Raw genomic sequence first — 26772 nt, forward strand, 5'->3', positions numbered from 1 at the left:
GAGAAGACAGTACTCATTGAAAACAAGATGTGCTTGTGAAACACTGATGCCCCGTTTGGCAGAAAAGTAATTGTGGTGCACAAAGAAATGTTACAAAAATATACACGTACATGTACAATATGAAAGCCATATCACTAGCCATTCAACAGTTATGGCCTAGGCTAAAGTTTATCAAAAGTAGTTCAAACTCCCAGGTCAAGGCCATAATGTAAACGAATATTTACCTAAAGAAGGATTTTGTCAAAAAGAATACACATGTTAAGTATAAAAGTCCCATCACTAACCATTAAAAAGATATAGCCTAGGTTAACGTTTTGGTTTTTTTTTTTTCAAGAGTTAAATTCTACGATGAAGGTCACATATTTTGTAATGCGCATGTGAAATATGAAACCCCCATCACCATCCATTCAAAGGTATGGGCATGGTTGAAGTTTTTGCGGACAAACATACTAACAGACAAAAAAGGCAGACAGACAGACCAAAAATATATTATATATGCCCCCGATTCTCCGATAACGTGGGCATAAAAACATTGCCGTCAATTTACTTGTTTTAGGAAGACCTAGTTGTACTGATTTTAAGCTGACTAAATCGCTGTGACATAACTAACACTAATACGATCCCTATGACCATAACCTGAATAACCTGAAGCACTGCAGCAGTTTCTAACATTGTGTGACGACTTGGGGATCATTTTACGATCATTTTTGTGTAAAAATAGATCCTCCGCACGTGCACTGGAATATAGTTCTCTAAAACACAGTATAACGCTCGCTCTTCAAAGAGAAAAGAAAAAGAATCTCATTGTAAGAATTTCATTTGAATCTGTAACACTTTGTGATAATGCTTTAAATTATGAGGTGAGAAAATGTTTGTAGCCAATAGTCGATCAAACTCAGTTTGATTGTTGTACTGTACATTTAATATCGATACTACATGTAACTTCACTGTACTCATACTTAAACAGAAGATATACTCTCTTTGGAAGAAAAATCGCCTGTCCTCTGAGATATACACTCTATGATCAAAAGTAAGTTTCCATGAAAAGATCATGTTTCTATCTATTCCATTCTTTCATTAATTTGCACACGGTCAATTATGGAGAATAATGATGCAAGTGATAATTATGTATATACGTTGTATACATGGTTGCTTTGATTCCATTCAAGTCATCGCAAATTTTAGAAGTTCTTTATTAACATACAACGTATGATGGAAGGCATTCCATGCGCCTTGAATATAATGGGAATCTGGTTATTCTTACCTTTCGTGGAGTTTCCCCAATCCTACACGGATTTGACAGCCTTTAGGCGCCGCGTGCGTTGGATTTTCAGAGTTTTTGTTGTTGTTGTTTTATCTAATAATCGTTAGTTAGACATTTTGTTTTTACAATGGTAGATACATATGTATCTTCTTACCAACCAGTGTACTGCACGTTCAGATAATTTCTAAGTCAAACAATATTTTTTTTGCAATTTGTGGAGTGACCTCCGTGTCGATTGTTATTGTCGTGGTCATTCTCGTAAATGGCATTTTTTCATGAATGCAGTGGTTGATTATATGATTAGCTAATTAAGGTAGAAATTGGAAGTGAACATTTCTAAGAAAACAACCCAGCATCACGTGTCTCACCCCGAAACAAGTACAGTTTGCAAAACTTCATCATAAACCCTATAAATGCTGGAAGACCTTTTATGTTACAGATAGAGTGAACTTGTCAATGTTTTAAAACTGGAAAGATTAAAAATCAATATTGATATTGACAGTAAATATACTCGTGTAAACACCATCGGGCTTAAGTCTTAAAACCTGACATACCAGTGTGACGTACTGCACATTATGAAAATGACAGATACAGACTACAACTGCAGACTTCTCCAGATGAATGGTGATATGGATTTAAAAACAATCAAAAACAACTTACATATAATGTCTTCCAGCTGAGGGATCGCTTCTAGTGCTTGTCGAATCAAACACTCAATGGAGAAACAACATCCGGTTGAATCCCGTGATATCCTATCGATTGTTTCTACTTCTTACCAAAAAAATATGATGTATCGAATGTGATGCAAATGAATGTCGACTGTTAGTACCGTAAGTAGCTCGGCGGTAACCCGATAAACGTGTCATTTGACCAGGAGCGGGCCCGGTGCCGGAGTAAACGAAGCGGGTAATACAGACTAACTTTGACTGTATATGTGTAAAGAAATTGATGTATGTGTATGGATATAGTAACAACAGAACGTTTGTAATCAGGTAAGTATCTCATATATATATATTCATTATTAATTTGTATTCACCTGAGGATGGATGTTAAAATCCAGAAATCGCTAGTGATTTAAATATATTTTGGAACTGTATATTTTCCTGCCTTTTTATTGAATTATTTTGACTGTGTGATATCAACTTTTTCTATTTGGATTATATATATATATATATTCTTGCATTTATAGTCTTGATTTGAAATACTAGAACACATTTGTACTTTTCACCACATAAAACTGTCGAAAACCAGAAGAGAAATCTTCACAAAACTATGATTTACATTGTTATTAAAGAATTATAAATACTCCACCACAGCAATTTTTCTTTTTCCCTTTTCTCTATAAACTTTAAAAGAAGAAAAAATATGCATAGCTTGAAATAAGTACATGTATAAAGCAATAAATGCAGAGCACGGGACATCGCCAGAGAAAACTTTCCTAAATATCAATTATTCGAGAATAAGGCGAGTGCAGTCCAATTTTAGTTAATATTTAATAATACTAATGACAAAATTCATATAGCGCCTTATATAAAACAAATTTCTCTAAGGCGCTTTACAAGGGTAAGAAGAGGAATGCAACGATAAAACACAATTAAATGAAATCAAATGACCGTATGACATAAAATCTTCAATCTGTAAAATTATCAAAATAAAACACTATAATTAAGATCGATGGCTAAAAGATTTCTTTTTGATAATTAAAACAGCCACAGTTTATACATATCAGAATCTAAAAAGCTTATTTATAAAACTGAGTTTTAAGACGTTTTTGAAAATGTCAAGAGATGTTGACTTCTTAATGTCATCTGGAAGGCCATTACAGACATGTGCTACATCCCACCTGAGTTGACGTTGTCTTTTTTTTTCTCTCTTTTTTTTTTTTTTTTGCTCTGATCTTTAGCACCACAAGTCATCAAAGTCTATTAATGTGCACCGGCTACAATCATCTTAATTGGAAATTGACAATTTATTTGTTTGTATACCAAGTCTGCAATATTTTGTATTTTGATCCGTTTTTACAAAAGCATTCCTTCTTTTTAAAGAGCCAAAATAAAACCAATATGAATTTAACAGATAGTGGCATTCTCTGTATTTCTGTGTGCATTATAAGCCAATATGATACGAAGTCCGTATCATGTAATATCCATTTTGTCATTCTTTGTAAAGTGTTCGGGTTTGTTTTAATGCACCCTGGCTGTGACCCTCAGAACTTGAAGTCTTTACACAAATAAATGGATTTCCAACTGCTAGCTTGCGTCATCTGAGCCGTAAAGCATTGTAAACAACACGGAATCATTTACAATAATATATTATGATTTTATTAATATCAAAAGTTAGGTTCTTCTTTACGATTTTGTTTTCATAGATATAATTTTATTTGGTATTTATTTACGTATTATTTTGTGGTTGTATTTTATGGTTGTTTGTGGTTTTGTTTATTTCTTGTTTGCAATTGTTTGTGTTTTATACAATCATTTTGATAGGTGTCGGAAGCAAAATAAATAGTATGTGTATTATATGTATGGCGAATCAGTAAGATATCCTAACATTTTCAGGAATTCAAAGTCCATACATTGTGCAACCTGAAGGTGGCGAAGGGAGTTACTGTCAAATGTTGTATAATACTTCTTATTGCTACATGGGCGGATCCTGGAAATTTTGAAACGGGAAAGGAGGCAGGTGCTTTGGCACTGTGATTGAGGCACTGTCAATGTAAACCCTCCACGCCTTCTGGCTGCTTTTCACTTCAAGAGCAAGCTTGATCCAGTTTCCAAGCTGAAATCTTTGACCTAAATTGACCATTGTTCGAGGATAGTACTCATTATTTTTCAGAAAATGTCGTCATTGGTATCTAAATTAGGCGGGATTACCATACGCTAGTATCCCGTAATTTTTCTGCGAACTGTTTAGCACGGTCGTTGTGGAAGTGCAGTTACTGCTCTATCTGCCAATACTATTCCATAAGTCACAGATATTCCACGACTATTCAACAAGTCACAGCTACTGTAAACCAACTTTTTTCGCGAGTAAGAAATTTACGCTAGATTAAGGAGAACTTAATCATCGCGAATATTTCTCGCCACGAAAGAGTCCATTAATGTCCCTTGTATTTGTTTACGATAATCTAAGTCGCAAAAATTAGTCGTCGTGAACTAGCTCATTACTGGGTAAAGCGCGAATAAAGAACTTGCGAATAAAAGGTGGTTTACAGTATTCCACAAGTCACAACTATTCCATAAGTCACAACTATTCCATAAGTCACAACTATTCCATAAGTCACAAATATTCGACAGGTACAAAACGAAAACTTTAAAGTTGGAATTTAATAGCTTGATGTTAAGCCTTTCTCTGATTACACTGTTTACTTGATCAAGATCGAACGGTCACACCCGCAGTGAGCCCTCTACCTTGATCAGGTAAAAATAACTAGTTCTAGTAGGGATCACTACTCTGTTGTGTCGGTGGTGAATTTCCCGCGGTCGTGCAGTAATAACAGACTCTTCTGTGTCTGTCAAACAACAGATAACAGTGCGATATTTAACTCCGGACACGACAGGAGTCCGAAGATTCGAAAACCAGTTAGACAATTAAAATGAATGCGTGTTGGAAAGCGTATCTTAGACCGCGCACTTTATTCTTAATCACTGCATAGGTAGTGAATTGAACATTGTATCTTCTGGGTGTTGAAAATTATCCCAAAGACAAAAAAAATCTCATTACTATATATCATACTATAGTTCTGTTTATAAATCATGATATACATCCTTCTATCGAACAATTAAGCCTGGTGCATACGTGAACATTTCTTGTTGAAGTTTTAGTAGTGTCGGACTTCAGACAAAAGTACACTCTGAATCAGTTCAAAGCCGTATTTACGTTAATGAACGGAACTTCGTCCTTCAGACTTACTAACTCGTCATTTTGTCTCATTAAGACAGCAAAGGGCGTGGTTAAATTTCCATTGTTAAATTACAAAAGAAAAAAAGAAAAATTGCGGACTGCATTAATTTTCATTTAAACATGTACGGTTAATGACCTTTTCGTTGAGATCTGAAGATGATGTTTACGTATGGAAAATCGACATTTTGTCTTTGATATTGAAATTAATCGTCATCGAATTTATTCTACACGTACGATTCTTCCAGAATTGGTATAATCTTTTTCTTGAAGCCGCTTAAATTTAGAGACCATTCAGAGTACGGCTCCCGCCTTACAAGTAAATTGAGCAGGTTTTTCTGTCTCCTGGGAAATAATGCTTTGTATAATGAAACGGTACTCTAAATGTACTGAAGGATAAATTAGTGTCCCAAAAGAATTATTTCAAACTATTGGAATTGCATTTCTTTATTTAAACTTTTGAGATTATGGTCTTGCATTCAATATCCATGCATTCTGACAACCCGAGTTACGCTTCCTTCAGTTACATTTTCACTTTGTTATTCTAAATGGCTATATTAATACCATTATATGAACCATTGGCCTCCACGGAATTGTCAAAATTCTCCAAATCCAGAAATGTGTATGAATGAATTTCTCTTGGTAATGCGTGCGATAATTCAATTCTTTTCAATTTAGTGGGGAATAATTCAACTCGAAATTGGCTGCTTTAAGGCATATGATTTAGTGTATGTTACCAGGGCTCGTATCAGGCACTTAACAACAAAGAATTGACGGAACTCTATCTGATGAAGAACTTCAAGAATGTTTAATCGAACATTTCCATATGAGAAGTGCCACACTCCCTTCACATCGAGGTCATATATCACACTGGGGGTCAACAGCGGTTGATTCTTATCCGTGGAAGAGATCAAAAATCAAATTAAGATCGACACTTGTACATATTACACGTATCTAGAGTGACGTGGTGTAGCACTTAACAGGTTTCGCAATGCACAATTAAGATACAGGAGAAGAAATCTGTAACGGCTTGTCGTCTTCCTATACATGTAGATGTACATTGTCATCGCCTATATACATAATCTCTGAGATAGCCCCTAGCGTGTAGGCAGTGGCGGATTTAGAGGGGTGCCGGGGGGGGGGGGGGGGGCTAGCCCATCGCCCTTTTCGCCACAAATTTACAAGGCAATACTGGCACATATAAATGAAAACTCCAGATTTGGCACCCAAACTGGCTGAGTATTTTGGCTAACACTTGACTTTCGACATATGGGCTCCCCTTTTTTCGAAATCCTAGATCCGCCACTGATAGGCGTGTCCCTTAGTTCAACATTTATTTCTCAACTGTAGATTAAGAAATTAACACGATGGTTTTAATTTCATTGTGTTCACGATTTGTCTCTTCCCCGCGAAATTAATTCTATAGTGAATGATATATACTAAAAATTCCAATGCCTTAAGCAATGAAATTTTTAAAGGCATATTTTCCTATCACGTGAAATTAAAACCATAGCGATTGTGCCCTTGCAACAAATCATGAAATTTTAGCACCGTGGAATTAAAACAACTTACAATAGCCTATCCTTTCGCCGCAATGTTGAGGAGAACCCGTCGCGGTACATATAGCCTAGTAAATACTAGGGGTGTAACAATACATCGATGTATTGTGATGCAGAGGGGTCGATATGATACATCGATACATAAAATGAAATATCGATGTTTTTCGATACTTTCCGGAAGTATATAATGCGCACGTTTTTGGTTTTAAAATTAGAGTATTTGCGTAAACAACCATGGCGGAATTACAGCATCAACCAGGCCTAGTTAGAAATCCGAAAGGAAAATCAAAAGTTGGGGAACACTTCGCGTTTAAAAAAGTGGAGGAGAAAGTAGACACATCGAAAGTTGTGTGCAGAATATGTTTATCAGAATTTAAACACAGCGGAAATACTACGAATTTGACTACGCATTTTTAAACAGGCGATATCCTACAAGTACGAAGAACAGGTTAGACTCTATCAGTAATATACCTAGTATTAATATGTCGGCACAGAAGCATGTGAGCGAGACTGAGTTGACAAAATCAAAGCATGATAATTTAAGTCTTCCCTCAGCAAAAGGCCAGCTTTCTCTAGCGCATGCATTCAAAAAAATTGTGGCAAATTCCACAAGGGCTGTGATTCTCTTGAATTTATATCTTAGTTTTAGTTAGAAAGTACAATAAAACAACTGTTAAAGACAATAAGGATACGACTTGTTGAAAAGGAGTGCAAAGGAATGATTTAACCTACATTTTCTACCCCAAAAATAATTAGAGAAAAAACAGCCATGATTAAAACTCGATATATCATGATATATTGCGATATTTTTATGAAATATCGTGATACTTTTTTCCCTCACGATACACAGTCCTAGTAAATACGGCGCTCGCTTCGCAGACGAGAGCCGCCGCTACATACCTAAAATGTATAAGATGGGTTGCATATTGTATATTGTTTAACGTCCTGCTCGAGTTTTCACTCATATGGAGACGTCACCATTGACGATAGTGGGCTGCAAAATTTACGTGTTTGGGTGCGTGTTCAGTGCTTGGGGTGCGTATTACGTGCTTGGGGTGCGTATTACGTGCTTGGAGTGCGTGTTACATGTTCCGTGCTTGGAATGCGTGCCCGGATGGTCCGCACGTTACGTGTCCGGATTGTCCACACGGAAGCAATGCATGCATAATGTAGTTTTAAAGACAGTAATCTCAACATTGTTCAATATAATTACGGTATTGAAGGATTTGGAAATTTTATTTTTCATCTTCAACTTGAAACTCGTCTTCGGCGAACTATCGTATAGATCTACATGTTAATGTATATAAGCTATAACTAATATACCGGTATATCGACATACCGTACATGTTCCACAACAATGACTATGGACGCTGTGATATCATACCATATGGCGGATTTTTTCCGCGGGGTGATAATTTGGCTCATTTTAGCGAATTAGTCATTTTTTAGTAACTGAATTACATTCAAATGTGTCTGAAATCAGTATTCGTATTTTCGTAAAAAATGGCTTTGAATAGCACTTTTTTATGTTAAAGGTACATTTAGCAGTCTTCGGTTTGGGAGGTAAATAAACTACTGTTTTGTTTTTAATGTCGGATGTTTCCGACGACAGTAAAGCGTTTTGCAGATAAATATTCATTTTTGGTTTGGAACTCCATATCCGTCAAAATATATTCCACTGAAGTATACCTATGAGCTTGAAAATCACCAGAGTTTACATCCACAATAAACAAAACAAAAAGCTATACGGTGTTACATAGCCCTCTAATGCGAGAATGTGAATGGACATGGTGTTACAGAGCCCTCTAATGCGAGAGTGTGAATGGACATGGTAAAGTGTATAAATCATGTAAATTCCATGTAACGAGTGCTCATACCAGAACGAAAACAAATCGAGCAGCTTGCTTGGCTCTGGTTTACATACATACACGTATATAGCACAATAAACTCTTGGTGATGAGTATACAATCGTCTTTAAAACGTACCCATTGAAATCCATGAAATTTAAATTTGCTAACACATTGAATGATATGGTTTGAATAGATACACAAGCTAGTCGTGACATTCTGGGAACAATTACCTCTAAACAAACTGATTGATATAATCCTGTTGCTTCCACTTTCAATAGATAGCATTCTAAGTCACGAAGGAAGACAAGTTCAATCATCAATACGCCATAAAGAAAGACAATATTGTAAGATAAAAACAGTTCTGAGGACATTGTTACAAGGCTTCCTAATCCAGAAGCTGGTACTCAGCAATATCTTGTCACGAAGAAAGAACTCAACCGAGAAGACCCGCGGTGACCGACGGCCGACAGCGATACGACGTCTATAAACCTTCCAGGATGTTGTGTTATGATACGATATAAACTTCTTATTGAACATCAATTACACAAATACACTAGGAACATAATCCTATTCCTGTACTCGTCCTATTTCCAAAGAACCTTAATGAACCGCTAAAAGCATGAATTTGATTGAAACGACTGTATATCAATTCTAAGTGATTAAACTGCACTTTGGTCTGTGGTTAGGGAAGAAAATACGAAAACGATTTGCTTTAAACATCTGATTGAAATTCAGGACCCGGTCGCATAAAAGTTAATACAATCTAACTGGTAGTCAAAATCGCATTGTTTACAATACCAACGTATTCATGAGGAAAATGGGTATCCTTACAATTTGTAGGGATTCGAAATGTAAACGAATAAACTTGTATAGCGTGAACTAGGCGTAAACTGTCAGCTATAATTTAACAAACTTTTATGTCGTTGGTTCCAGCATCAAGGACTGCAATAAGATTACGAGACCCCTGATACCAAGACCTGAACGCAGACTGATGACGTGTAGGTTCAGTGGATAAATACACACGATATCTTTTCCGTAGCCTCCGCCGTATTTCCGTGTTCTGTCTAGGTGTTGCCTACATTGTTGAGATATATTAGAAGTATTTCATTCTTATAAAAATATGATATAATCCCTTTAGAAATTCTACAGTGATCTTAATCGCAACTTCTCGGGTCTTTTCGGTAAGCTCGGGAAAGGCGCCTCGTATGTATTGCGCATATACGTTCACCGGAAGTAGGGGATTTGTACAAAATGGGCGCTTCTAACCATGTACATATATTAGTAACTATTTAGTTATCAATAACATGTTTTTAAACTTACTATGAAGAGATCTCGTAGTTTCTCGCGAATATTTATCAGAAGTAAACAATATATATAACTCTATCTTCATAATTTCATTTGATATAACGAAGGTTACCTTAATACGCAATCTCTGGTGAGAGATTGCTTAATACGTTCGAGGTTGTTTTTCGGTTTGTCGGAAAGACACGAGAATGTGCGATTGCAGTGAGCTATCAAACGTATATTTATTTATATAACAAATTCATTGTTTTCTATGTGGAAAAGACAATTAAGCGTAACATTCAAAGGTGTGAATCATCACAGTTCGAGAATTGTTTGCTGATAAACTGTAAACGTGTTTGAGCTAGGTAACGCATTTTTATGGTTATCAAAAATCAAATATACTTGTTCTTGGTGCAAATAATCTTCTCCTGTTGGCATCTGTTTACAGAATATTGGCAGAGGTTACGCTTTCAATCATAGCTAAAATGTACTCACAATAATAAATATATAATTTTGACTTGCGTCGAATCTATTGTAAACTGCACGTGTTTCGTGTCGTCGCAATGTCAAAGGATTAGCGATCTGCACAGTAAGAGGAGACAGCGATAATTGAACTCTTCAAATGCACTAGCTCATTTGTAGGACAGGCTGTGTGACAGAGAGAAAGTATGCATGCGCTATAACACAAATCATCAATCACGGAGATCACATGCGTATTGTCTGTTTGGTTCCTATAATGTTTAGATAATCTTCCACCATAAAATAAAATAACAAAAAAAAAAAAAAAAAAAAAAAAAAAAAACCAACAAAAACAAACAAACAAACAAAAAGGGGAACGGTAGAAGACAACATAATGAAGATATATCTTGAATACCAAACAAAAACTGACATAATTATTATGTAATGATGGGGGTAAGTTTGGCATAGTTTACCCTTGTCAAGGAACATGACGAAATGTTTAGCAAGATATGTTTATGTTACGTACTATTTCTCTCTGGTTCCCGCTCTCTCTCTCTCTCTCTCTCTCTCTCTCTCTCTCTCTCTCTCTCCAATAGAAAGTAGTTTTAACAATATGATATCTTTCCGACACCGATATATAAATCTAAATGAAATGCAGTAGAACACTTACACAAAACGTTATTTGAAATGTGGTCAGTGTCCGTGAATTTTATTTTGTTTTGTTATAATTCTTGGATTTAAGATTTTCTATCCGTCGACTTTCCGGGGTCTGTGTCTGGCATGTACCTTTTATGTATTCTCCAGATCAATATGACCAGTTTCAACCACACTTGGCACAAAGCACCCAGGGAGGCAGGAAATTTAAGTGTAATTAGAAAAGGGTCATGTTCTCTTCCAGGGGAAATAATTTATAAATAGGGATATCAGTGTCGGACGTTAAAAAATCTTCTCAACTAATCATTGATCTACAAAATGTGCGTGAATGTTTTCTTACGTTTAAGTTATAGGTTCGCGATAGAACTTCAAACTTATGCATATAATTATAAAAGAAAACTCCTCAAAAATTATTCCCGAGAAACATACGGGGACACAGTCTTCAAAGTATCAAGTTGATATGCGTGTATATTCAGGTGCTGTAGATTCGAATTTCTTCACACCATGGTGCCCTTGTCTACAAACAGACCCCTCGAACGTTGTTTTAAATGTATTTGCCTTATCAGTATGATTCTATTTACAAGTTATAAATGTAAAAAAAAAAAAAAAAAAAAAAAAAAAAAAAAAAATTGCATTGTTCAGGTGAGCGATGTGGTACCCGGGTTCTAGGTTTGATAACTTTGGTTGCATTATGATACCTGCATTTCATAATGATTTTGAGAAACTCGGGAACAATTTTTTCTTATCATGAATTATGCAATAATTACATTCAAAGGACATGCACAATAGCAATAACGAACAAGAATGATCGCAATGGTGAGAGAATGTGACAAAGTGGCACAGAATGTACTCACCGATTCTGTAGAAATAAATCAAAGGAAATCTACTCTGGTACGGTAAATGTAGTAATTCTGGCATCACCGGAACTAAGAGAAACTGTAACGATAAAAAGAAAGAAAGAAAACGTAATAATAAAAAGAGAGAAAGAAAAACCGTAATATTGAAAAGAAAGGAAGAAAAAACGTAATGATCAAAAGAGAGAAAAAAAACCGTAATAATAAAAAGAGGGAAAGAAAAATCGTACATGTAATGATAAAAAGAGAGAAAGAAAAAACTTAATAAAAAGAGAGAAAGAAAAAATACTCCTAGCTTTATGGGGTTTTGTTATTTAACATGGCATTTATTTCACCATTAGATAAAATCACACCTTTCAGTTACATCATAGTCACTAAACGGTAACTGAATTATCATCATATCACCACTAAATACGTAACTGAATTATCATCATATCACCACTAAATACGTAACTGAATTATCATCATATCACCACTAAATACGTAAACTGTAGAATCCGTGGGCTATCGTTTATGGATTACTTTAAAGGTTAAGAAACTGCACCTGTAATCAATTAACGAGATTTCTTTGTAACGACAAATTAAAGGGAATTTTTTTTTTTAATCATATAAATCAACCTCCAAGAAATTAATCAATGGCGTATCTATCTATCTATCTATCTATCTATCTATCTATCTATCTATCTATATATATATCTGTAGATTTATCTGTCTATCTATCTACATTATATATATATATATATATATATATATATATATATATATATATATATATCTACAGTGTATCGATCTGTCTATACATCTATCTATTTATCTATCTGTCTGCCTGTCCATATATCTATTTATATACAGTAAAACTCTGATATAGCGAATTTCTGGGGACCCTCTATAAAAATTCGCTATAAGCGTAATTCGCTATACGTTTATAGCGAATTTATAATTCAAATATAACGAATTCGTTATAAAACTTATTTGTTCTACATGTATATCAGTTCTATAAGAAAGCAGCAATCGATATACTTGCGTTTGTATTGTCTTTAAGAGAAATGAAGCCTATATATTTTCGAGAAGAAATATGTTTATACAAGAAATATACACATTGATTTATATATGATAATTTATCTTGATGGATTATTAAGTCATGCAAGAACATGTCGAAAGAAATGCCAATAAAATTTCGCGCAAAACATACCTGTACAATCTATTGCAATTGTCATTTACTTGTTGCTTTACACAAATAAAGGAGTGTACGATAAAAGAAATGCAATCAAACTTCAAATTTAATTAACGAGAATAATTAACAATACCGACAATATATTTCCTAAACGTATGCGTAAGCATTGTTTTGCGTTAACAACCTTTTTTGAAAAAATACAAACAGAAATTTTGTAATAAGTGTTGATCCTTTATGTCAATGGAAAACGACTGTTAAAAATCACATAGAGTTTAAAATGAAAAAAATAAATTCGTTATAAAAGGTGATTTTTACGTTCATTTTTAATTCAAGGGGAATAGGAATTTACTTCGTTATATCCGTAAATTCGCTATATCCGTGTTCGCTATAGACGCAGACTTTTATATAGAATATATAAAGAATTTGCCGGGGAAATCGTTTTCACTTCGCTATAGTCGTAATTTCGCTATATTCGTGTTCGCTATATTCGAGTTTTACTGTATCTACCTTTCTATCTATCTATTTACCTACCTGTCTGTCCCTCTATATATCTATTTTCATATCTATCTATTTACAGTGTATCAGTCTATCGCCTTGTCCGTCTGTCTATCTATCTATCTATCTATATCTTTCTTTTTTAATTCTAAGTGACGTGTATAATACATGATATTTCTGATAATTACATGTAAGGATTAATCCAAGTTCAAACATATAATATAATTAGTAGATCAACTATCAAAGGACTTCAGCTGTTACACTATCAGCCAGTTCAACAGTGTGTCCAAGGCTCATAATCCGCTGTTCTTTTGTAAAGTTTGGAAACCACTGTCATTGTTTATTAGTTAGGTACTGGTTCACGATTTTTGATAAAATAGTTTTCATTTTTGATGGTCAATATTAAAAATATAACTCATTTCATGTTGAGAGCCAAAATGTTGACCTTTTGAATGCAAGAATAAAAGCAATATTTTAGCCTTAAATATGTGTTATGTAAACAAAGACTCGAGTCTTTTTATGTATACAAACAAACAAGTGAAATATTGATTTTGTAATATAAAGCATCTTAATTTTGCATAGTCACAAATTTTAACCTTTAGATGACACATTTACCCCAAAAATGCTTGAAATGTAAAATATATAATAATCTTGGATCGGTATCCATTTCTTTTGAACATTTCGTAAACAATAATATACCGCAGTCTTTGTTTACAAAACAAATAATAAACTCTCTAAAAGGAGCTTCTGTGATAATGTACAACCTTAATTTTTATGTAAACTCTTCTAAACACAATAGACAGTAGATTTTGTTCATTAAAAGTGAAAAAGAAACTTTTGGGGAATATCATGAATCAGTCCCTTTAATACCAACACCGAACATTTAAATTCGGTCAATCTAGCCATAGAACCTCAAAATCGCGTGTTTCAGAGCGCCTCGATATTTGGCGTTGAGTTTCACTGTTAATGCAAAATATATTAGGCATATTAAAACTTCATTGACATAGAAACACAATAATTTAAAACAGTATCTTAGACTAAGAACAAGCGAAAATTTCGGTTAATGAATTCGACAAAAGAAAACATGTAATGTGTTTAATTTGTTTTTTGCATTAAAATGTTTGGGGAGTTATAATTGAATTAAGTTCTTCCGTGTGATTGATATGCACTGATAGAAATGCCGTTCTTTGCTGTCTATAGTAGATTTATACCTCATACGTAACACCCGTAGAGAAAGGAATCGGGATCCTGGTTGGAGCTAATCAATATCACATTGTGTTTTTTTTTGTAGAATGAACGAGGAAGGAGTTCCTGGAAGTTCTTATCAATGACTTTGTAACAGGATTTTTTTTCGGAAGATATTCTAACATACGGACGGTGCTCTCAGGAAGAATGGTTGACGTTAGCAATCTCACAACTTCCGGAGATGTTTATCCACAAAGTGTGTCATCGGAAATGATTTTCACGAGGAAAAGAATCTTGAATTATTCCTACTCCGCGGGATATGTGTCGCATGGCATGGCCTTAAAATTTACCGGAAACGAATCTCACTCGGAAAATCTCGGGAGTGACTCTACTTCCCCGGAAACAATTATCGGACTTTCTTTACTGTTTTTTGTGATAAGCGTGGTGGGAATTTGCGGAAATTCATTTGTAGTGTGTGCAGTGATATGCAATAAGAAAATGAGAACATCCATGACAAATTTGTTAATTACAAACTTAGCCTTCGCAGACCTTCTCATTATGGTGTTTGGAATTCCGGAAACCATTCTTTTTATGTTAGAACAGGGATGGTTGTTTAACCGCACGGCGTGTAAAGTGAATCGTTACGTCATGGTGACGTCATTATATGGTTCTGTGCTCACTTTGATCGCGCTGTGTGTTGAGAGGTGAGAGACAAAAATATACCTCAGGGATCATGCAAATTTTCATTAATTTCTTGTGGAATTCATATTCAGATTTTTAGGAAATTTTCATATCGAGATTATATATTTTCTCTAAATCTCCCAGAGAAAGAATGCTTTCACGTACCCCAAATATATATGTATATATATATTCGACTAGTTTCTTTTTAAAATTCTTTAGAAGTATTGAAATTGTATTTCTATTATATATATATATATATATATATATATATATATATATATATACACACAGACTGTATATATATTAAGTTTATTGTTTTTCTTTTCGAACATTTTGGATCAGCTCTTTGGACGAATAAGGCATGTTCTAATTCGCTCCACTTTTAACATTGATTGGCAAGCCTAAAGACCAAAAACATGTAGTCTGCGTTGTAAATACGTTTGTAGATTAGTGTAGTTGTAGTGCTAGATGTATTTATATGTAGTTTTTGTTATTATGCTCTGTTGATATTGACCACATTATGTAATTGTTTTCGTTTGTCCTGAAGAAGGGACGGGCCGTCCCGAAAATTTGACAATCTCGTTGTTCGTGTCGTTGGTCATTTTAGTGCTTTGTATATATATATATATATATATATATATATATATATATATATATATATATATATATACACAACATAAATGTACATGTATCATACTCCTGAAGATTTAAAGAAACTAGTCGAGTATACACAATCGGCTTTGTAATAATTGAATAATTTTGAAACCAAAATCTTTCAATTGACTGCACTATGTATACAATATTTAAAGGGGAATTGCAGTGGCGTTTTTAAGAAGAGAATGGAAATTTGAGTACAAATTTCTTTTTAATATTTCCACAATCAGATTGCATATTTCTATCAATTTGCGACAACAGTTTCATCACAAACGAAATATATACTTTCATAATTGATGGCCATCGTTTTAGGGACTATATATTATCTGATTAAGATTTAATTCCGACAATGTTTTTGGTTTCTTAAGAATGGTTCAGTACTACTCACTGAATATTTTTGAAAAGTCTAGGTAAGCTTAACGTAGCTGCAGAACTGTAGCTCTCTGAGAAAATATTGGGACAGATCAGAGAGCTACAGATCCACTTCTTATTCAAAAACTTCGATTTACGGCGCACACAAAGCTGCGCACGGTTAAGGCCTGATATCGTTGTATTCTTTTGTTGTTGTTTCTTACATTTAATATAAAAAAAAATCCTATCATATTTTCCTACTATACTTGTGTCCAAACATACCTTCAAATATTCATTAAAGCCCTTATACGACCCGAAAACTTCTTAGAGAAAATAAAAGTCCTGGCTTGTAGACAATTAATGCACAGACTATTACGGAAGTCGTCGTAATAATAACTAGGAAATGTTTATTTCTTACTCCTAACAAATTAATGGTGACGATATATTTTCTTGAATTTAAAAATTACAAACAACAAATTTTACATTGTCAAACAGTTATTAAAGAAATTGTTTATCGTTTTAATATCGAGTCAACTTGCGCAACAATGGTATGGTAAATTTTTTAGCTAAATCGATATTTGAGCGAAAAATCAGCCAGACTAGATGTATGTTCTATTAAGATTGAACGTACCAATTTATTTATGCTACATAATGTTGATCAGGTATAGCTACAAACAAGACAGCGATAAACCTAAAACGTTAACATGTGCTAGTGATTGCTCCTTCCCCAAACACTCGGCATTTGTGAGCATCATTGTTCTTTTGGACAGTCGCCGTGATGCAAATAATCACGTTTTCATAATTTCAGTGAACGAACAAACTTGAGATATAATAGATATTCTTAGACTTTTAAGGAAAATTGTAATCAATTCTCCGATATTGACTATGGGAATTGTTAAAACTCTGTGGAAATTACGTATTAGAATTTCAAAATTAGGTCGCGTTTTTGTCCTGTCTCTGGGGCCTACATACCGTATTACACAACTCTCAAATTAACGCTTCTTCGACGTAAATCCCAAATCAAGGTGATCATTAAAATTACTTTAGGAAGTCTGAAACAGCCCTTTTCTTTGTCTTGTAGTATAACAGTACACAAAGTTCGGTATATATGTATTTTTCAATGCGTCACCAATATCCACAGTTCAGAATGTTTCAATTAATCTTTTCCATTGAGTTAATTAATATCTGATTTAATTTGAATGATCTGTAATGAAATGAGGTAGATGACCACTACCATTATATATACCAAAACATTTATATTTTTAGAATTTTGATGAAAAAACACAAGACAGTCATCAAAAACATAAAGGAAGACTGAATATATTCAGATTTTTGGGGTTACTTAAAAGTGTAGACTTTTTAGTCAGGTAACCGTTATTGACTTTTAAAAGCTTTTAAAAAACTTTATGGGAATTCAACATCAAGTCGGGTTTTTTTGTCTAGTCTCGGGGGGTCTATATACCGTATTACACAACATCCAAATTAACGCGCCTTTGACTTGCATCACAAACCAACGTGCTATTTATATAAGAATATCTGGAACAACCCATTTCTTTGACCTCTAAAATCGGAGAATTGACATTCATTTATTATTTGTATCAATAAAATTGAACACTTTGAGTGCCGTGGGCAAACCAAGTTATAAATTTTATAACCATGGACGTTTTAATCATGAACGTCAAACTCTAAAACCTGAATTCCGTCAAATTCTGGTAAAAGTTATTAGGCACCGGACGACGACAGTTTTTCCTCCTTTTAAAACTTATCTGTGATTTAATGCACTTCCACATTTTCAACTTTATACCAATAATTTTTAACTTTATACCAATGGTTTTAACTTTATACCAATAGGTATTTGACATAGATAAGAAGAAAGTCAAACCCTGATTCTAAAGTTTGATGATTGTATTTGTTTCTGTGATTTATTGAATTCTAGATAGACATGAACATGGTGATGCCCCATTCAGACCTATCTATGTGGACCAGTGTTCCCTCATTATTACATTTTACACATTTGCAGGTGAACTAACGTTCTCGTATTATTACATGTTACACATTTTCAGGTGAACTAACGTTCTCGTATTATTACATGTTACACATTTTCAGGTGAACTAACGTTCTCGTATTATTACATGTTACACATTTTCAGGTGAACTAACGTTCTCGTATTATTACATGTTACACATTTTCAGGTGAACTAACGTTCTCGTATTATTACATGTTACACATTTTCAGGAGAACTAACGTTCCCGTATTATTACATGTTACACATTTTCAGGTGAACTAACGTTCTCGTATTATTACATGTTACACATTTTCAGGTGAACTCCGTATTGTTGCACATTACACATTTTCAGGTGAACTAAAGTTCCCGTATTATTACATTTTACACATTTTCAGATAAACGGAGGTAAAGAAATATTCGTATTTACATTTTAAGATATTCCCTTTTCCAGTATTTTTGCTTTTGATATCTTTACAAATTTTAGTGATAGCCATTTTCTGATGAATGTACAGCAGTTGTAAACGACTCGGGTATTTAACAAAAAGTGAAATTTATTTCGAAAATGACACTTTTATAGTTTGGCTACCTTTACTTAGATAATTTATCAAATGTGGCAGGAGTAAAGAGGCTTTCATTCCTGACACAGTGAATAAAGGAATGGCCATTTAGAGTTACTCAGTAAAAGTTGAGAAACGGTAAAATAGCGATAGTGTGGTTCTCTCTAAATTTCCCTGTCAAAATTATAAAAAAAAAAAACAAAAAAAAAAAAAAAAAAAAAACCATTCAAATTTTAAATAATGAACGAAAATACTCAAATCTTTAGGACTAAGTGTATTATATGATTTTCTAATCAAGTTCTATGTACATTATTGACTACGATTTTTTTTAAAATTCTGTAGAAATCATTCGAACTTCTCAAGAAATATAAAATTAGGTCGTGTTCTTGTCTGGTCCCTGGGGTCGACTAACCGTATCACATACATGTAACTCGCTAATTAACGCGTGTGTTCGACTTACATCATAAACCAACGTGCTCCTTATGTAAGAAAATCGGTACCGCCCCTTTCTTCGTCCTGCAGTACCAGAAAGTGGTTTATTAAAGCGTCTGAGCTACATTATAAGAACATCATGGTGTTAATTTCTTGTTTTCAATATCATATTTCCTCCTCTATGCCGGATTTTAAATTGTATGTACATGTATGAACAAATGGAAGATAACGAACAGTGATCAATTTCATAACTCCCATAAAGAATAAAAGCAATCAAAGAAGGGCAAAAACGGATCCCTGGAGACACCAAAGTTGGGATCGGGTGCCTAAGAGGAGTAAGCATCCCCTATTGACCGGTCACACCCGTCGTGAGCCTTATATCTTAATCCCGTGAGGATCCGGGTTAGAATAAGTCCTCAGTATCCCTTGCTTGTCGTAGAAGGCGATTAAATGGGGCGGTCCTTCGGATGAGACCGCAAAAACCGAGGTCCTTTGTCACAGCAGGTGTGGCACGATAAAGATCCCTCCCTGCTCCAAGGCCATAGGCGCCGAGCATAGGCCTAAATTTTGCAGCCCTTCACCGGCAATGGTGACATCTCCATATGAGTGAAATATTCTCGAGAGGGACATTAAACAATATTCAATCAATCAATCTTAATCAAGTAAACGGAGTAGTCCCTAGTCAAAATCTGTGTGTAAAGATCGGTCTAAAAATTGGTATGAAACACGTCAGACAGCATTCGACCTAGCGATGATTTGTTTGTATAAATTTGCTAAATTCTTAGTTGTCCTTCAGTAGATGTCACAAATATATAACCATATACGTCTCTAGGAAAGACAAGATTTAAATTTTGTAGTTTTTGTTTTACTCTGTAAATTCAAAATGTGACACACCCAGAAACATAACCACCTAACGCCATTTTTTATTTAATGCCGCAAACTTATTGACACTTGTTTAGTAGTACTTATATCAGAAAAGACTTAAAGCTACATCAGTTTTTCGTTTGTTTTATTTTTGTTTGTTTTTATTTTTAGTCCCTTGAGTAACTTCAATGTCAGAAAACTAATTAAAGAAGCAGTAAAGATACATTGTAATGCATATGAAATTTGAAACTAAGTGCAAATAAAAACAAGGCATTCTTTCACTATCACACTTTTGTAATCAATATTTACAATGCACTAAGTCTCTGTTTCGCAATTTAATCAGTGCTTTATCTAAACCTGTATCATTTAGTGAAGAATATCTTATGGAAAAGAATTTTTATATCTCCCAAAACATATTTTAAAAAATCGCACATTAACTAGAAGACAAAGATAAAAACCATCACATACAAAAAGTTCATATTATAAGTTTCAAGTCATCTGTCATTAGCAACATTGATTGTGTAATCATAGATTGGTCGCTGTTCTTTATTTTTACGCCATTCATCCATAAAATACCAAACTGGTGACACAGAAGAGTCTTTCTCTCTCTCTCTCTCTCTCTCTCTCTCTCTCTCTCTCTCTCTCTCTCTTGACAATTCTCTCTAAGTATCGTCTCCTACATTGTTACATTTTCGAGATAACAAATATCTTATCATAGTGGTATTCATCTTCCATTTAAGGAAAACATTGTTTTGGCGTTTCTCATATTCAAATCCCAAGTAAGATAAATCCAGGTCACCAACAGGTGTGTCGATTCGGCACTTGCTTTCAATTTTTTTTATTTAATCAAAAGCGTATTGTGATTTTTGAAACGAAACACGAACATCTAGTAATTTAGTATTAATACGTTTAGAAGGAAATGTCCTAGGTACCAAAGGCCCGGTGTGTCATGGGCAGGAACTTCCTGCCTTATAGTACACATTCTGAGGAATGCTGATCGGTTTAGAATTGTTCTGCACCAAAAGAGGGAAATTGAACTCAGAATTATATACATTGTAGAGTGCTGACTATATCATTTTTGACGGCTCCTAACTTCACGTCAGAAAAATCGAAAACAGAATATTTGATCTTGTGTAATGGAGTGAACTTCAGAAAACATGTTAGATTTTGATATACCTTTCTAAAATGTACTATAAAAGTACCCCCTGTTAGTGTTAAAGTCTAAGTTTGTCATTCTATCGAATGAAAACCTGATCGATGTGCTATAATTAATCCTGATGAATTCATATCAATAAAGTTAATTATCCGCGGTTTCCTCTGTATTGATTTTAAAGAAGGCTGTTTTTCTATAGTGGTGCTAAAGAAGGCTGTTTTTCTTAACAATTCTTGTTACAGTTATCTTTCCTTGATCCGGGAACTTAACAGTTGCAATAAGTTTCCCCATACATTACTTAGTGATGACATCTATAGATATGCATCGCCATTTGTGGATATTAGATGTATCACAATATACGAGAATAAATAGCCCTGCTAAACGATTCATTTCATACAATGTAACAACGATTCTGAAATGATCCCCACGCTTTTCTATTTTGCAACGCGTGTGTTGAAAACAATCATACGACACATGTTGAACATATATTTTGTTGAACCTATGGTACACGTGCATGACACGTGTGTAACATTTTTGCATCAATATTTAATGTATGTTGCACAAATTGTACGTTTCATATACTTGTCAAGTAGTTTAAAACGTATTCATACGCTAATGTTGCTTAATTCACGGATCACATACCTGTTGTCTCGTTACTGTACGGATACTGTACAAATACTGTACGGATTTGGTTTAGATTCAGGGTTCAGTCGTGTATTCCAACTTATTTCAAGTTCAAGTCTACACCCTGTATTTCCTACAGCTATACTTCTACTATTGCATCCCAACTTTTTAATTATAAACAAACTTTGCAGTGCCTAGATATAGACCATCTTATACGTAATCCACCAACATGTTCTTCATCTTCTTTGAACTATAGTCCAGCTGGTGATGTTGATATAGTTGAAAATGAGGACCTCAAATCACTTATTCTAAAAGGTCCTAAATACAGAGAACCTCGGTCTTTTAATTGGCGACAGAACTTCATCACTATTATGAATTCTGTCGAAGATTATGCCAGACGATGGGCTAAATATGAAAAAGAAGAAAAGAGGGATATTAAAATCCCGCATTAGACACATGAAAACACTAGTACGTACCATCTAGCCTTCTGTGTTTAGTAAACCAGAAGTGATAAAAGAATTAAATAGGTTACATGAGGAATATATTTTGGTTCCAGCTGACAAAGCTAGTAACAACATTGTCTTTGTTTGTAAGGCTCATTATTACAACTGTATTTTAAACGAACTTGGCATTAATTCCACTTTTGGTAATCATACTTATACTCCAACTGCCCTTTCAAAAGATGAAATTCTTCAAAACCATGCTTCAGTTTTAGACACATTTAATATCCCAGTCAATGGGTCGAATGAATATGAGTACTGGATTCCTAAACTACATAAAACTCCTTACTAACAAAGATACATTGCTGGATCCAGTAAGTGCTCTATCAAGCCCTTATCTTTGCTCCTCACGAAAATATTAACAGCTGTGAAGGAGAAACTTAAAACTTACTGTGCGACTATATATGCCAGAAGTGGTGTTAATCAAATGTGGATTCTAAAAAATTCTAAAGAACTTTTAGTAAACTTGAAATCGCAGAATTTTTCCCAAATCAATAACATTAAAACCTATGACTTTTCAACACTATACACGACCATTCTTCAACAAAAACGGAAAACGGAAATATTCATATCTAGTGATCAGTCATTCAAAAACTTACTTTGTTAAACACTATTCTGATTCCACGCACAAGTACTCTGAAGTTGAAATTAAAAATATGCTAGAGTTCCTCATTGACAATATCTTCGTGGTCTTTGGTGATCAGGTCTTCCAACAGTCTGTTGGAATTCCCATGGGCACGAATTGTGCTCCTTTGTTAGCTGACCTGTTTTTATATTCATATGAAGCATAATTTATTCAAAAACTTCTACGCGAGAAGAACAAATCTCTCGCTGTGGCCTTCAATTCGACATTTAGATATATCGATGACGTTTTGTCTATTAACAATAATAGCTTTCATTCATATGTCGATTTGATATATCCCTGTGAGCTTGAAATAAAGGACACCACAGAGTCGTCCACTTCTGCTTCATACTTAGATATTTTATTGAAAGTAAACATTAACGGCAAACTAACAACTCAACTGTATGACAAACGAGATGATTTCAGTTTCTCCATCGTCAACTTCCCATATTTATGTAGCAATATTCCATTATCACCTGCATATGGTGTTTATATATCTCAACTAATTCGATATGCAAGAGCTTGTTCTGTGTATAGTCAGTTTTTAAATCGAGGTAAGCTACTGATAAACAAGTTGATGGTACAGGGGTTTCAACAATCTCGATTGAAGTCAGCATTTCGCAAATTCTATGGTCGTTATAAAGATCTAGTTCGTCAATACAACCTCGCATTGGGTCAAATGCTGTCTGACGTGTTTCATACCGATTGTTAAGCCGTTCTTGGCACACTGATTTTGACTGCGGATAACTCCGTTTACCTGATCAGGATATAGGGCTCTCGGCGGGTGTGACCGGTCGACAGGGGATGCTTACTCCTCCTTGGCACCTGACCCCACCTCTGGTGTGTCCAGGGGTCCGTGTTTGCCCAACTATGTATTTTGTATTGCTTGTAGGAGTTATGAGATTGATCACTGTTCGTTATCTTCACCTTGCAATTTGTTGCTAAGGCGCCTTGTGAAGTATGCTGCTGTGAGGCGTTGCAGTTCATACCCTCATGTAATTTTTCATATTTACATTCTATTTTCATTTTTGTTCGAATTCCCAGGCGTTGAAATGGTCATGCTATATTTATAACGTACAGCAAAACCTGTCTAATCCGACATGCAATGGGATACAAAGTATTGTCGGAATACACAGTGTGTGAGAATGAACAGTGTAAAACAGAATGAAAATATGAAACTGAGAATGAAAATAAAGGGTCAGAATGCCCAGTAATGCCAACTGCATAGGTGTCGGGGTAGGCAGGGTTAACTGTAGTTCGGTATTCGTACGTGCATTGTTTACAACTGCAGCGCGTTCATTAGAAAAGGACTATCATTACCATTTTTAAAGATATCAAAGGCAAAAAGTTGGAAATGTAAATATTCATGTGTGTGTCATGTTCTAAATATTTCGGTACTACATAGATACCGGCCGGTCATGTAAGGTATCTAGCTGACACCGAGCAAACATCTCGTATAGTACGTCTCGGGAGCTGCATGGCAAAAATCGTTCACTTTACTTATTCGTCAGACACAGAATTCTGTAGTTAAGATTCCAGAGGGGAAAAAAATCTATAATCTGCTTAAGTTGAAATGCAACAAGTTACATTTAGTTCAATTTTTATCGCACTTCAGTTCATCTACATCCGAGATCATTCATTGTTCACACGTTCAACGTATTTACATAGAAACAGTGGCATGGTCTTCCATGAAATAACACATCATAACAAAGTTGTCATGACGAGATACATATGAATTTTCTTATGAATATTACGTAATAACACAAGAGTTTTATTTTATAACAATGAATATTAGATACGGTTTGCAGAGCTCTTTTTTTTTTATTATTATCTAAACTGATATTTGGACACGATATGAATGTTGTTAGTATTAAAATAGGAAAATTTACATTCAGAAATCTATTTATTATTAAATGCACATTGTATGTTGAAAAGTTATTCAGAAAGTTAGCTCTCTGATATGAACGTTAGATTAAAACCTCAACATTTACATTCAGAAATCTATTTCTCTATACATGTATCTGTGTATCAGCTCCTCGGTGTTTGAGTACATCCGCGCAACAAACGATAACTAACTTATATCATTTATTCATTATTCAGCTCTACCCTGAAGGTTTTTCATGTCCTTTATCGGAGGTTCGGAGGCATATAGATTTTGGTTTGTCCGTTTGTCTGCAAAAACTTTAACCTTGATCATAACTTTAACCTTGATCATAACTTTTGAATGGATGGTGATTAGGTTTTCATATTTCACATACAAGACCTTTCGTTTCGTTCCAAAATATTTGACCTCGTGACCTTTACTTTGGAGTTTCGCCATCCGGGGCATTATGGTCTTGTTCTATTTCCTGTGGAATTTGGAAGGGACAATGTTTTGTAGCGGAAGACTGTTTTAAATCAAAAATATATAAATCTACATGATTTTCACCATTTCAACTGTATAATTATCAATATTTATAGCCTTATACATGTAATTTCAAGAAATTGATTATGGAAGAATGGAAACTAATTCAAATTACATGTATTTCTATATATCTCTACTTCAGACACCCCGGTACAAATCACCACACATGACGTAGGCAGCTTATATACATGTGGTCCTTTGAGCAACTACATATGTACTACATATATATTTCAAAGTCTCACAATCTAATTAAAAATAGATCCTATCCGCTCATCTGCTATCGCTATGTGTAGCGATAGTAGATGAGCGGATCATAGGATCTAATTTTAATTAGACTGCAAAGTCTTAATATATATAGGTATTGTAATATGCACTTGTACCGAAATTTTATATCATATATTCATGCATATATTGTTTTAAATTTCAGATACGTGGCCATCATTCATCCTATCAAGGCCCACATCGTGTGCAACAAGAGGAGAATAGTATTTGTGCTGGGCTGCATCTGGCCGTGCGCCTGTCTGGCCGGCCTGCCCACCTTAATATTCAACGAGGTGATTCAAGGCGACCCGAATATTCCCGTAGTATATTGCATGATAATCTTCCCGGACGATCACATGTTCTATTTTGTGTTATTCAAATACATAGAATCGGTTTTATTTTACTTTCTACCACTTGTCATACAGGTGACACTGTATGTATTCGTGACGAAACACTTGTTTGTTGGTTCCGAAAGACTCCACCGAAGGGTGACGATCCGTTTAGTGAATGGATCGTCACTTGAGCGATTTTCGGAAGCTCTACAGGCGAGAAGGGGCGTGGTAAAGATGTTGATTTCCAGCGTCGTTGTGTATTTCCTGAGTTATCTCCCCCACCAGGTTCTTCTCATCTCCAACACTATCTCGCCACAGACTTTTCATCACAATTTCGCTTATCAGGTCTTCGTTATGATCATCGCCAATGTGAATTCCGCTGCTAACCCGGTTCTTTATTCAATATTTAGTCAGAATTTTAGACAGTGTTTTAGATTTATTATATGTAGATGTTGTAAAAATAGCCACCAGCAGATTAAACCTCGGCGACAACCGACCTTGACCTCTAATACATCACGTGTTTGGCGTCACGCAAGTTACGTATCGGCAACAACGGAAATGTAACCGCTTTTGTTTTTACTTCTGCTTGTATTGTTCATGCTTTTGTTATTATTATTGCACTAGGTATAACGTTAAATAAAACAAGACATTTAA

At 34.6% G+C, this 26772-nt stretch overlaps 1 protein-coding gene across 2 annotated transcripts; it reads left to right on the plus strand.

Moving 5' to 3' along the window:
• The first annotated feature begins 1752 nt into the window (after positions 1 to 1752).
• On the plus strand, positions 1753 to 26772 carry LOC125649554 (neuropeptide receptor 15-like). 2 transcript variants are annotated; one of them, XM_048877178.2, is made up of 3 exons: positions 1753 to 2256; positions 14785 to 15382; positions 25953 to 26772. In XM_048877178.2, exons 2-3 carry the CDS (start codon positions 14886 to 14888, stop codon positions 26680 to 26682), a joined length of 1227 nt encoding a protein of 408 aa, XP_048733135.1. In that variant the 5' UTR covers positions 1753 to 2256; positions 14785 to 14885; the 3' UTR covers positions 26683 to 26772. The 2 variants fall into 2 exon arrangements, with proteins under 2 accessions (XP_048733135.1, XP_048733136.1); XM_048877179.2 differs by lacking the exon at positions 1753 to 2256 and having other exon boundaries at positions 13853 to 15382.

The sequence above is a fragment of the Ostrea edulis genome, chromosome 5 (assembly GCF_947568905.1).
Source record: "Ostrea edulis chromosome 5, xbOstEdul1.1, whole genome shotgun sequence".
Taxonomy (NCBI): Eukaryota; Metazoa; Mollusca; class Bivalvia; order Ostreida; family Ostreidae; genus Ostrea; species Ostrea edulis.

Coding starts and splice junctions, on each gene's coding strand:
- LOC125649554 (XM_048877178.2), top strand. CDS start 14,886: ATGGTTGACGTTAGCAATCTCACAACTTCCGGAGATGTTTATCCACAA. Junction 15,383..25,952: donor ATCGCGCTGTGTGTTGAGAG/GTGAGAGACAAA, acceptor TTTAAATTTCAG/ATACGTGGCCATCATTCATC.